Genomic DNA, 14,478 nt, shown 5'->3' with positions numbered 1-14,478 from the left:
ACATTATCAATCATAAATCTGGCAGGAGTGTTGTTTCAGAGGTAGTTGCCTTCTGTGTGAAAAGTTAAGGGAACAACTGCCAGCAGTAATCCATGTATTTCCTGTTTCAGGTGATCCTATCATTTTATGGATGACATTCCATTCTGAAGTATATGCTTCATGCTTGTCTGAGATCAGAAAAGTTTCTAGTCATTTTGTTGTGGATTATGTTTTTAAGCAGAGATTACTTCATTCTATAAGCAGTAAACAGTTAATGGAATAAAGAAACATAATGTATCTGACCAAAGATAAACAGATTGAAAGACTCTTCAATGAGTCACAAAAGGCCTGGGAGGAATATGATTCTGAGGCAGTAAATTTGATAAATTTTTCATAATATTTAATTTTCTGGCACACATAACAAAAGGACAAGTTATAAGCAAATTAGAAATGATAAAAGAAAATTACTTTTACCTACAGTATTAAAATTTAGAATTGCTTGGTAAACACTAAGTTTCCTTCCATCTTTTATAAACACTAAATTGGGATATTTACTATGAATATCTCCAACGTGACATAATATGTGAGACATGCAGTCATTGTATTTTATAAAGTTTATTCCAGAGAAAATAGGAAACCCTGGAGCAAGCCTCATCTTACAGAATAGAATTACCTCATTACCTTACATTTTTGCAAAAATTGTATTATGTCTGGGAAGAAAAAGGGAGCTGAATACTCAATGGTATTTGAAGGAAACCAACCTAACAAAGAAGCATCAAAGAGCAGGCTTCCCTTTAGATTAAGTTAATACATTCTGGTTGTACCTATTGTTTCTGTCTGACAAAGCTGTATCCCAGAATCACAGAATAAACTTGTTTGGAAAATATTTCTGCTATCATTAAGTCCGACCTATGGCCGAACACCACCATGTCAACTAGACCAGGCACTGACCGCCACATCAGTCTTTACATAAACACCTCCAGGGATGGTGACTCCCTTGGCTGCCCATTCCAAAATCTAATCACCCTTTCTGTGAAGAATTTCTTCCTAATGTCTAACCTAAACCTCCCCTGGTGCAGCTTAAGCCTGTGTCCTCTCATCCTGTTGCTGGCTGCCTGGGAGAAGATGCCAAAACCCACCTGGCTATACCCTCAGGTAGTTGTAGAGTTTCAGGGAGTAGTAGAGAGCAATAAGGTCAGCCCAGAGCCTCTTTTTCTCCAGGCTAAACACCCCCAGCTCCCTCAGCTGCTCCTCCTGAGACTTGTGCTCCAGACCCTTCACCAGCATCATTGCCCTTCTCTGGATGTGCTCCAGCACCTCAGTGTCCTTCTTGTAGTGAGGGGGCCCAAAACTGGGCACAGGGTTCGAGGTTTGGCCTCACCAGTGCCAGGTACAGGGGGTCAATCACTGTCCTGGTCCTGCTGGCCACACTAGTGCTGATACAGGCCAGGATGCCATTGGCCTTCTTGGCCACCTGGACACACACACTGGATCATGGTCAGATGCTGTTTACCAGCACCCCCAGGTCCTTTTCCACTGAACCATTTTCCAGCCACTCTTCCTGCAGCCTGTATTGCTGTACGGGCTTATTGTGGCCAAAGTGCAGCACCCAGCACTTGATCTTGTTGAACCTTATGCCATTGGCCTTGGCCCATGATCCAGCCTGTCCTGGTCCCTCTGCAGAACCCTCCTGCCCTCCAGCAAATCGACACTCTAACTCAACTTGGTGTCATCCATGAATTTGCTAATGATAGACTCAATACCCTCATCTAGATCATCAATAAAGACATTAAACAGGACTGGGCTCAACACTGATCGTGGGGGACACCACTAGATCGATACCATAGAGAAAAAAAGTGTTAAAAATATTTAATTTACTTGCATAAAGAAATTGAAACAGTAACACCTCTCTTTCATTCTCACACTTTCTTCAGATGTTCCTGACCCTCCAGAAGCTCCCACAATCAGCAACATTGGAGAAGATTACTGTACTGTGCAGTGGCAACCCCCTAAATATGATGGTGGGCAACCAGTACTTGGTAAGGAGTCCTAAAACATGAAGTCCCCTGCAGCTTTGCATATATTTTTTGCTGCTCCTTTGAAATGGCACAGAAGTGTTCTCTTTGTTTAGACATAAGGAAGGCTGACCCTCAGATAGGAGCTATTCTGATGCGTTGAACCTTCAAACCGGTCTAGGTTCTCTCTCTCCAATTTTGAGGAGAGAGTGCCCCCTGCCTGTGCGATTTGAGTCAGAGAAGTATTTCAGCAAACAAGTTATGAAGCACGAAAAGGTGATACGAAAAATAGCTAAAACTAAGTATTCTCATTCAAGACTGAAACTTTAGGTCAGAAAACAGGACTTTGTACTTACCTAGGAATATCAAAACAGATCTGTGGCCACCTCAGTCATCAACTCCAGACATCTGCAATCTCAGGCACTCATGCAATACAAGTTTTATTGAGGAAAACTACTTCATAATACTACTTCATAAAAACAGTTCAATCATTTTAGCGACCTTAAAATCTGTACTAAAAATTAGAGTGCAGTTCCCACGTGACGCAGGAAATGAGCCAGCACAATCAAGATTATCACTGACACCATTTTAAGTTCTGCGCTGTGCATGGTGAGTTTTAGATAGAACTCTTTGATCCTCAGAAGAAAAAGAAAATAATGCAGGGTCTTAACTAATTTTAGGGGGGAAAAATCTTCTGGAGTCCGTATCTAGCAATTTGTTTAACAAAGATCTCTGGAGCTTGAGTTTCTTTGGAAAAAAAATACATTGTAAGCTATATGGACTCCCATGCGGATGCCAAGGCTAGAAATGTCTAAAATTCTTTTAATCCCCTGAATAGCATCTGGAAGAGAGAGTTTGTATTTGCTTTTGGATGTTTGGACTTCATTAATTTCCACAAGATCTATCTCATTTAAGTCAAAGAATTCACCTGTGCAGGAATAAATAAGGTACTGCTGGGCCAGTGCTTTGTGGTTTCATGTATTCTGACAGGAATCAAGCAAGAAGTCAGCAGTTTAAAATACTATGTGCAAAGATATTTACCAGTAGCTGTGTCATTAGCACAGGCAACCCCCACCTCATTGACTACACAAAGCCCATGATTTTGTTTTGTAGAGATTTTAGGGCACATATTTCAAAAAGTTCTTTGCTTTGCTTTCACTGTCAAAAGAAGGATTTTTTTAATGTCCCACTAAAATCCCTTTTCACCACCTGAGGAGGTTTCTTAGCACAGGGCTGCACTACTGGTAGAGCTCCAATAAAACACCTACAGCAGGGGGAGAGGAAAAACCGAGATGCAGCACTACCCATTCAAACAGAGCTTTAAAAGCAAGTTTAAAAGGCAGGGGGGAAAAGGCATATGCATTCTTATCTGTCTTCATATTGTTACAGATGGCATTGTAGGCAGTCAGATACACTCTTTATTAGTTATATCCAACAGATACAAAAAAGAAATTCACACCCCATCTTCCCTTCACCTTTCCTGGGGTTTTGTGTGCTTTTTATATTACTAAAACAGTATCTTTAACTCTCACACATTCAGTGCATTTGGGGAAATAATCTGCTTTACCAAATGTCACCAGTACGACCAGTATTGTCATTTTACCTCCTTTTTGCCTGTTTTTTTTAACTGCAAATATCTTCATTTCGACACTTATGTGCTTAACACTGCTTATCTATAATGGCAAAAAAAACCCCCAGAAACTGAGTTGAAACTTCTCTCAGCCTCATAGACCCTGCTGAAGAGAGAAAAAAACAGGAACAGACCAAAGGAACCATAGGTTTTTTGCTTACAGCATTTAACTCTGAAAGCTACTGAAAACAAGCATGCTGGGATTACATCTCTATGCATTTAAAGTGATGATACAACCTGTCAGCTTAAAGATACTTTCACTACTCTTTTCCCAGAACATTCTGTAGACTCCCATGCTCTTTGGCATTGACAGGAAAGGCTGCTGATGCATGGTGTCTGTGCCTACAGCATGCCAGCAAATCAAATGTGCCTGTCATACTCTTCATCCCTTGAGACACTTTAAGTGTGAATCATAGTTCCCGGGTATACCAAAGAGACTTTTGCAACTTTGATAGCCACGACCGGTGAGCAGCAGGGACTGAATCACTCCCCTGCATGGCCCCAATTATAAGTCCTTGCTATGGACTTTACACTATTGTAGCTGACCACTGCTACAGACATCTGTACAGACCTCTGTAGTCACTGGGTAGAAACACACCTATACAATACACTCAAATACATGGCACATGTACATGAGTATTCAGTGCATTCTCCGATTATTCATGCTGTAGTTAAAAGATGAGTAGCTTTCATAGCAAAGTTTGTTTAAAAGAAGCCTACGTGGATCGCACCCAGTCACGCTATCTGCAACACAGAGAAGTGGCAGAAATTTAATATAGTTGAATGGAAAGGAACAGTTCAGTAGCCCCTTGTAGCAGGTCAGCTGGAAAATATCAGGCATGTATGTTTCCAATGTGATATACAACCATCCTCCATATTAAGCATGAGGAATCACAGATTCCATTCCCAGTTTTGGGAAATGAGAAGTTTATCCTTTATACTGATAATCCAGCCTCACTTAGTCATTCTGGAAAACAGCATGGTAGCGTTGGAAAGGCTATGGATGTTGAGGGCGCGACGGAGAAGTGCTAAGACATGGATTCCAGGCATACAGGTGACACCTTAAGCTGTACTAGAGATTCACTCTGCAGTGCACCCGGCTCTCTTTGTTCTCTGTTACCATACAGGCTGGCTTTCCTTCCCAAGGAAATCAGAGCAGGAAAAACAGTGAGTGGCCATATCTCACTCACTGTGGGGATGAAGCAAGCTGAGATCTGCATTGTCTGGGAAGCATTCTGCATTTCCACTACTTTGCAAAGAACACAGAGATCTAGCATCAGCTATTAGATAAAACAATAATTTAAAAAAAAAGGAATTTTCAAACTGTTCTTCCAATTAATTTTTTGTGGGGGATTGATGTTGTTAGTCAGGGTTAGTGAATTACAGGAGAACAGAAGAAAGAAATTAATTTTTTAACTCTATACCTCATCTTCTACATTTCAAGGAAACTTCTCTTTCACTTAAAAAGATTTTCTTTTTTCCTGCATGTGAGAGAACAATTTCCAGTTCTTTTACATCATAACAGCTGTTCTTTCCAGGCTATATTTTAGAGAGAAAGAAGAAGAAGAGCTATCGATGGATGAGACTGAACTTTGACCTTTTAAAAGAGCTAACCTATGAAGCCAAGCGAATGATTGAAGGAGTAGTTTATGAGATGCGGATTTATGCTGTGAATTCTATTGGCATGTCCCGGCCAAGCCCTGCCTCACAACCCTTCATGCCAATTGGTGAGTTTTGAGACTCCATGGTATTTCTAGGATAAAAGCAAGACAGAACAATTTTGACCTCTTCTCTACAACCGCTCTTACAGCTAAAAAGACCGTGCTAGGAAAGAGGCTGTCAACCATCTTTATATTCTATATTTAATCAACCTTTTCCTTTGTAATGCTCCACTTCTCTATCTCTCATTCCTCTTCCTGAAGAGCACAGAGGTTCTAGTTTCACAAAATTGCTGATGAATTTTTAGTTATAATTAGAAGTGTGAGAGTCAAGCTGGATCTGGAAAGGAGAACTAATTGACAGAGATTTCCCTGTCCCTCTCAGCTTCTCCCATTCCCTTATGGGTGCAAATATCACAGTATCCCGTCCAGCACTCCCTTAATCCCAGCCCTCTCCACAGCTAAAAGGATAGATGATTAAGAAAATATTTGAGGAATGATTTTCTATAAATAATCCTTCCCAGCACAGCAGTGCAGTGTCTCCTGTAGTCCCTGAGCAAGGAGCAAACTAAAGGAGTCCTCAGGAAGCCTGTCTGCTAAGATTTTTAGGGAGAAGACCCACAAAAATACAAATAGCTGGAGATTAAAATGACTAGAGTTTCTAACTCTACAAATAACAGCGAAGGGGGACAGCCTGCTGAAGGAGATAATGTAAAAGCAGATGATGCAGTGAAGGAGTCAGAAGGAAAGGCTGAACTGCAAGAAGGGTCTCTTAATTCTGGATTTCATACACACAACGGTTGGTCTGCAACAAAAGAGATCAAACAAGAGCCATCAAGTGGAGCTACTGAAACAAAAGGTCCAAAGTTTTCATGGGATAGGCAGAGTTTTACTTGATTACTGATAAAGTTCACACTTACTTCTTCAGAGAAGAGGTTTGGGGTTTTGATCGTGTACTGTGTGGTTGTGTATGCTCCCAATTGCATTTGCCTCCTGTGTGCTGTCCTTGCTAACATGTGAATACAAAAATTTTTGGCAGTTACAGAAATGAAATTAGGTGATATTTTTGTGTTTGTTTTTTTTAATAACTTTGGGAACTAAGATTGATTTCAATCAGTTCCACAATTTGTGAACCTGTATTTAACTAACTTTGTAAAATCTCTTATTTTGAAAAAGTTGTTTTCTGTTTGCTTTTTGGTATCGATTATTTCACAGTAACATTTACTTATATTTTGGATCCTCTAGTAAGGGCTTTTCTTGATTATTTTTTGATTAGTAGATAATAGTCATGCTGCAGAAGACTGACTTTAGCTAGTGGTCCTCCTGAACTCTGGCCTTATAAAGAGCCATGACACACCTGTTCTGAAGAAATATGAAAAAGCTGTATCTACATCAAATTAAAAATTTTCAGTCCAAAATATTTTTCTCAAGTATGTCTCTGTTACAAATGCACAAATCAGAAGCAGTGTTTCTGTAAACAGGTAGTCATAACTTTTGGTCATTTTCTCCACTGTGTGAGTGAAGTGAAATTTAGCCACTGTGAATTTGGTCCTCTGACCATGTGAATTTTGTCCAGTTACAATGAGGGTGTAAGTACAGAATACAAAAGGTATGTATTTTCATTTCTAAACTTTTCTGCAGACTTATGATGACAATTTGACTCCCTTCTGCAAGTCTTCTCTTTTCAGTGGCTTCTCTTATAAGGGAGCATCTGTGAATAGAAACTACTGTCTTAACCACTTGTTCCCCTTCCTACTATAGGAGTCTTAGGCTGTGCTTTTATTAAATGTAAAGGTGTTACACTTTACAACTGAGCTTCAGGTAGATTTATTTCATTAAAATAGACAGTGGTACACAAATCACCTGTTAATCACTCCTTGTATAGCCTTTGAATTCTCATAGTTGTATTGCTCTTTCTCAGAATCTACTTCTCCATATTTCCTTACAGCTCCTCCAAGTGAACCAACCCACTTTACAGTGGAAGATGTTTCTGACAGCACTGTTTCCTTGAAGTGGAGGCCCCCTGAGCGGATTGGAGCTGGGGGATTAGATGGTTACATTTTGGAATACTGCAAAGATGGATGTAAGTAAGCATGAGTACTAGGCAGCAGCAACCAAATATTTTAAAAATGCTACAATTGCAATAACTTCACCTCTATACACCACCAATAACATAACCATATCCAGCATGATCAAATTTTAACTCTAATCTGTGTCTAACATCCTGGCCAACCATCACCATACTCACTACAATGTGAGTGTGAACCATGGAAGTCACATCCATAATATCGTCTTCACAATCATCATAAACTTTAATACACATAAGTAACGCAAAAATATCATTGCTGTGCTATAGTCACTACTATACTTCTGTATCATTCATGAATTGCACATTCCTTGAAACAGATATAATAACATGATTGTGACAACATCAGTCATACTTTAAAGTAACCATTACCTTACCTCACTTAATACTTGTGCTGGTAATAAAGAGTGTAACAGCACCATATCTACAAAATTCAATGTTCTGTGATGCTACAACATAATACTCATGTCATAAAAGTCAAACAAATTTATAGTCACTTTAATATTGACATTTTCCCTAACATTAGGCTCAATTGCCAGATAATCTAAACTAGGGGGTTTCCAGGGCATAATTTATCCAGAAATAACTTATAGTCTTTAATGAGACATCACTGTAGCATTACCAGATTCTCTATGTCATTGCAGAATGATTTTATCAGTCATATTTCTGCGCCTAAGAATAAGGAAGCACTAAGAATTCTGTTCTACTGTGTCAATTGAGAAGTAAATAATAAATTCCAACAGTTATGTGCTCTATTACTGTTTTCAGCATATGTGGCTCTCACCAATCTGTTTGGACAGCCACAGAAGGTATATGTACTCCAAGAAAAAAAATTAAATTAAGGCTTCCCTTTCTTGTTAAAGTTACTTCCAAAAATTCTCCCCCTCCCATGTAGTAAAAATAAATGTCAAGAAGTCCCTCAACTCTAAGCTCTATTAAAAAAAAAAAAAAAAAACAAAAAAAAAAACAAAGGAACTGCCCAAAGATTATTCCCTTATCCTTAGCTATCTTGAATAACAAAGTGTAGAGATTCCTTAACTCCATGTGTACACATCTCCTCCATCCAGAGTTCTTCCTCCAACTTATTCCCTTGTAAGCACAGCATTGTAACTTGAATTCATTTTACCCTAACACAAATTTTCTTTCAACTGCAAACAAAGCATGGCTTTGGAAAAATAATGTATCATTGCAATATGCAAATACTGTTCTTGCAGCTACAGAATGGATTCCTGCTCTTCCTGGCCTAACTGAGCGCACAACTGCACTGGTTAAAGATCTGGTCACGGGGGACAAACTTTATTTCCGTATCAAGGCTGTAAACTTGGCTGGAGAGAGTGGAGCAGCAACAATAAAAGAGCCTGTTACTGTCCAAGAGATCCTACGTGAGTATCTCTACTGACCAAACCTTACTCATTTATTTCCTCTCGCCAAAATTCTGCCTTTATCTGAGAATAACACCCAAACAGCTCTTCCACTTTGATTAGGTGCCCAGTATCTTCTGACTCTCAGGATATCTCTACAACATCCAGGTCTTATATTTGTAAAGCAAAGATCTTAAAATAAAATTCTATTTCTTACTTTCAAAAATATGGACATTTCACCTCTTGCAATGACACTGTCAGCATCTGAGAGATATTTTTTTTATATTTACCTCTCTGCTTGAAAAGCTGCTACGTTTTTGCAAAATGACTGTGTTGGCTACGGCAAGAGATCTATTTACTTAATTGTTGTAGATTATTAGTTACCACCCTGTGTATCACCCAACAGCAGTAGATTCCAATTCATTTGACTGGAGTCCAAAAGACATCAAGAGCTGCTAATAGTGGATTCCTCAGCCTTGGCTCACATGAAGTGTCTTCCAGAGTGTCACTGAGCCAATGTAAATAAAACAAAGTTTTACTGCATCTCAATACCAAATGGTCATGAAGACAGATACTGTAATTGTATGTTAAGAAATGCCTTATTTAAATGACAGGGAAAAAAATAAGGATCAAAAGGAGAATGTAGAAAGCTTTTCAGTGTAGATGAAAAAAACATGCAGTAAGGTCCCTTCTTTGTTAGTGAAAAGTTAAGATGCTACAATGAGATTCCACTACATCCACCTCAAAGAAAGGGCTGTAACTGAATGACTGTGGAAAGATAAAGGAATCCACCAGTTGCTCTGCTTTCTGAGTATGTCCATAAATATCTCCAATTTACAAGGTGCTGCAGTATCAATATAGCAATAGATAATCATAATCTATAATTACTCTTTTTAATCCAATACACCCTTTATCCCATCCTTTCTACTGAAATAAACAATTTCTCCAAAGAAACGAAGTCCACATAGAAGATTCACATCCAACAGAAGTTACCCAAATTTGGCATTTCAGATGTGACACATTTTCACAAATCCAGCTGTCATTGAAACATGCTCAGCTGTAAATATATATCTGAGACTTGATACTAAATTTATATCCAGTAGACAAATACATTTGAAACTACTTAGACACTGAGATACTCCCTAAAAACATGAACAGCGTTTGCACAATTTTCTTGTGCTTACAATTATCCAAGTCTCTTCTCTTCAGTCTTTTGCATTATTTGTGCTATATGAAATGTTGCATATTATCAAAAGCTTTGTATTTAGTGTACTAATGCTTAACTGCAGAGCGTCCCAAATTCTGGCTGCCACGCCACCTCAGACAGACTCTGGTGAAGAAAGTGGGTGAGACAATCAATATTGTGATTCCTTTTCAGGTATGTATCAGCCTCAATTTTGTCTTGGTTATTTACCATCACTTACCTAAAGTAGTTTCCCTAATGCAAGTTCCCATTGCTTCACTTCTGCAGCAGAATTACAGAAGTATGGCTGATGATTTGTTAAACCCTCTCAAACATTCGAGGAGGGGGAGGGAATCACTCTTTTTTCAGTCACAATTTTTTTATAGTCACAGTTTCTTCCTTAATCCCACCTTTTGAGGAAGAAGAAAAAGTGGGGTAAGTAAATCAAGCCCATTCTTCCTTACTGAACACAGGATGCACCTTAGAGAGAATTAGACAAAAGTGTAAGAATCCAACTAACTACTCTTCTGGAACTCAGGTATATGATGTCACTGGGCAACTTCTTTGGCAAAAAAGTGTGTGTTTTAATTTCTGAAAGGCTGACTGCAAAAACTAGAGTTTGCACATAAACAGAAGATCCCAGTTGGCCCTATGCAGAATCTGAGTATGTGTACAAAGAGCTTGGGCATTACTTTACATGAGCTGAAGGTATAAAAAACAGAGCATGATGAGGATTATCGAGGGTGCCTCACTAAGTCATGCACAAAACTGCTAAAATTTACACAGAGACTGACCTAACCAGTTACTGGCTCTTGGCATTTTCTAGAGCTGTACAGGCAACTGTCTGGCCATCTGTAAAACACCACATGCCTTTTTTCAGATGCAAGACTACAATATCAATAGAGTGCAAGAATTAGTGTGTGTAAGGAAATGGTTTTCTGAGAGACATAGCAAAAGAAATTGTAAATTACAGACTCTGGCTCTGAGAGACATATCCTCAGTAATAACAGATATATCACTTAATCAAGTCCTCAGTTAAAATTTCAAGACACTGAAATTTCTCTACTGTCCAGGATTGACATTTATGGAAATGTAATCCTGTTATTAGTGAAGAGCTTTGAAATTCTCATATAAAAGGTGCTGGAGATATGCAAAACATTTTTTCCACAGGGGAGACATACATGAACACATCACTTACATTCTTTTGTTTGAGCAGTACCAGCAGGGGAGAAAAAATTATTGGAGCAAAATCTATGTAAGCTTAAAGGTACATGTCTTTTTGCCCTGTGGTTACTGGGTTACATGAAAAGTTGCTTTTTTCACAAAGATATATCTGATTAGTACACAATTGCAAGCCCATGCATGGAGTAACTTTCTTGAATTGCATGCTTTAATTATTTCAGCATAATCACAAGGCTATTTTTTGCTTTCACATTCCTTATCTCCAAAATTGCTAGAAAGACTTTTTCACTGATGTCTAGCCACACACAAAATTCAAGATTTGTACATCTGCTATTTCTGAGTTATGCAGTTATTAAAAAAAAAAAAAAAAAAACACTAAAAAACCAGATATTTTTCCTTCTTTGATGCCCAAGTTGAAGAAAAATTGCACAAATTTGACAAGCTGTCCCAGAAGCAGGGGAATAAAGTTTAGCATTTTAGAGATTTGTGTCTTATGTCCCCTTGTGCTGGTTGTCACTGGGCAGAGTTCATTTTCTCCATGGAAGCCACTATGGGGTGGTGTTTCGAATTGGTGCCAGAAAGACTATTGATAATTTAGGGGTATTTTAGTTGTTGCTGAGAGCAGTGCACACACAGAGCAAAGGCCTTTTCTGCTCCCCACAAGACTCTGCCAGGAAGGGAGGTGCAAAACCACGACACCCCCATATCACGCCCTTCCCAGCGTATCCAGCCGCCTCCTCTGCTGAGAGTAGCCTCACTGCAATATTCCCAGAGATTTCCCAGTTCTTTTCCCTTCTCCCCTGGGGAGTCCTAACTGACGTGTCCTCAGTTTCCTGGCCAGGGTAACATTTAGCAGCTAATCCAGAGCTTCACTTAATCCTGCCTCATCATTCAGCTGTTGCCAAACAAAATAGATAAAGACAGAGCTTTCCCTGACTTTTCCTCAGTGGGGACACTAACTGAGGTTTTGGCATTTCACTCTGTCATCAATTCTTCACAGAACTGTACTAAGCTAATCTTAGGGATTTCTAGTGCTCCGTCAAATTTGGCCAAATTGAACCAACTGATTGACAAGTTATTTGAGTATCTGACTGACAAATCATGTGCTGGCATAAACTCTTGTCTCCTAAAGGGTAAGGCTAACAAAAAAGGCTAAAATCTATCCATCGACACCAGATTTTACTCTGAGAACAAAGCCAGAGGACTTTAATTTAATAAGTACTTTTTGAGTGAATTAAATCTGTCATAGTTTGAATTGCAGCTTTCACAGTACTAAGAATTGTGGTTATAGCTATTTAGAATATGTAAAAGTGATGAGCTTTCAAAAAAAGCAAGTCAAAAAGAACTTTTCCTTTACATTTTGAAAAATTTTAAGTGCCTGACCATTAATATTGCAGAATACTCTAAGTAGATACAATAGCTATGATCTAATGAAAGTGGAAGTCAGTGTCTTCTACTATTTACAGTCTCAGTGCAACCTTTCCAGTGACCTCTGTGGTCACTACAGTGAAATTCTATGAAATACATTGTCAAGGTATCCTGGGCTTAATGCTACTGGCAAATCTATTTAAATCTTTAGATCAAAATGTTCAGAAAAGAAAGTAAAACACTGTTACTAACCCTTTTTCTGTCGAGTACATTAAGCAGGTGGAACATTCTGGTGAAAGGAAGAGAATCAACACATTCTTGCTTCAAAATCAACTACGTGGCATGCGAGGAGGGATATTATGTGCTATTAGTGGATAAAATTCACAATAGTGCTGAGCAGTCTTTTTGTCCATCATCTGTATGTGAATATAAATATCTAAGAGCATTTAAATTCATTCTGGCTGTGAACTCCCTGAAGTTTCTCTGGGGTGCTATTTAGCCACTCTGTCACTCACTGTTCTGTCTCAGATTATCTATTACAGATTGCAGAAATCCAATCCTCTGACATATGTATTAGGAACATGTTTTCTATCTGTTTGTGCTTTTCACAATCTATAAATATAAGAGTATATGAAAACCAACACTTTGAACACTTGCAATCCTTCACTGGCACTCATAGCGCCTCAAAAAAGGAGGTGCTGTGAGTGAACCTATCTGTTCAGCCATGGTACAACACCAGCAGCAACAATATTCTAATCAGTCTGAAAACCTGACAAGTATTTGTCTTGACAAAGTAGAAATTTAAACAAAGGCCCACCAAACTATACTATTTAAGCAGATTATTTTTATTTTGAAAGCATTCCCTAGCCAAATTTTTCAAGGAAGATCTTCATATCACTTTAAAATGCACACATATGTGGGACGTAAAATAGTCAGTTCTTGTCATGTTCACCAATAGGAACACATAGATATGGAAAATAAAACACAAAACAACTCAAATACTTTTACTTGTTCCAGAATTTCTACTACACATTCCAGCTGAAGAGAAGCCATCTCTTTCTCTAATCAGTTCTATGAAATGAGACCAGGGTAAAGGTACACTAGAACAGGACAAAACTGTCTTGTATCTGTTATTTCCAAGCTACAGGCCTGAGGTGCTCTTAACTATGCTCCTTGGCAGAAAGCTGTAAGAAAATATTTTACCAGATAGAGAAAATGGAAGATCCAGCATTCCTCATTCAAGGTGTATATCAGCCCTGATGTAAAATAAATTACATCTGATGAGTTCGAGAAGAGAGCCTCTATGAATGCATAGCAATTTCTAGGTGTTTTAGACATCCTTTAAGTATAATTTTGGACAGATCGTGGCCTGAATCTTATAAAAGGTGGAGTTTTTTTCCTATTACCACTGAAAAAAAAAAGATGCTACACAGACTTTCTGAGCAAATACCAGACAAACCTGAAATAAAGGTGTAGCAATGCACAAAGATTCATTATTATTCTGACTACCTTTAGGCACCAAAACCAAGAGTCTGAGTATCCTAATCTCCCCCTGTAGGCTAAGGGAAGAGATACAGTCTTTCAGAGTATGTTCCAGACACCCAGAGGATTGAGGAGCCTTTCGGAGCTGCTTTCTCTGCTGTTTACTGGAGGCAGAGTGTCCCGATTTCAGTGCCTTAGAGTTCAGTTCCAGGGCAGCCTAAGCAGAACTGACTGCTGGCTTGCAAGGTCCTGCTTTCCCCCACCACCCATCTGAACTATTCCAGGCCTGTGCTACACTGTTTCGCTTTGGTAATCTGGCAGAAACTTAAAAAACCCCACTGAGTTGTTTTCTATTGGATTAACTATTAATACACTTAATAAATACATCATGGCAATTTTCTGTTTTCTTGGATTCCTTGTTTGGAGTTGTACTGTGGCAGTAGCACTCCAACAACTTTTGAAGAATTAAATAGTACTTACCATCTTTCCTGGAAATGGCTGGATGAGGGTGATGCAAACCACCGATATCTCACT

The 14,478-nt window shown here is 38.8% G+C and overlaps 1 protein-coding gene across 2 annotated transcripts in view; it reads left to right on the top strand.

The window, feature by feature from the left end:
• MYBPC3 (myosin binding protein C3) overlaps nucleotides 1-14,478 on the top strand; it is a 62,417-nt gene that overhangs the window by 35,542 nt on the left and 12,397 nt on the right. For both annotated transcript variants that reach the window (XM_048308114.1, XM_048308115.1), the window contains 5 exons: nucleotides 1,914-2,018; nucleotides 5,163-5,351; nucleotides 7,231-7,365; nucleotides 8,583-8,750; nucleotides 10,019-10,107. In XM_048308114.1, coding sequence (XP_048164071.1) covers nucleotides 1,914-2,018; nucleotides 5,163-5,351; nucleotides 7,231-7,365; nucleotides 8,583-8,750; nucleotides 10,019-10,107 — 686 coding nt within the window. The remainder of the gene's footprint in view (nucleotides 1-1,913; nucleotides 2,019-5,162; nucleotides 5,352-7,230; nucleotides 7,366-8,582; nucleotides 8,751-10,018; nucleotides 10,108-14,478) is intronic.

The sequence above is a fragment of the Corvus hawaiiensis genome, chromosome 6 (assembly GCF_020740725.1).
Source record: "Corvus hawaiiensis isolate bCorHaw1 chromosome 6, bCorHaw1.pri.cur, whole genome shotgun sequence".
Lineage (NCBI taxonomy): Eukaryota > Metazoa > Chordata > Aves > Passeriformes > Corvidae > Corvus > Corvus hawaiiensis.
Note: the sequence above shows the minus strand (reverse complement) of the source record. Positions and strands in the feature narration are given on the sequence as shown.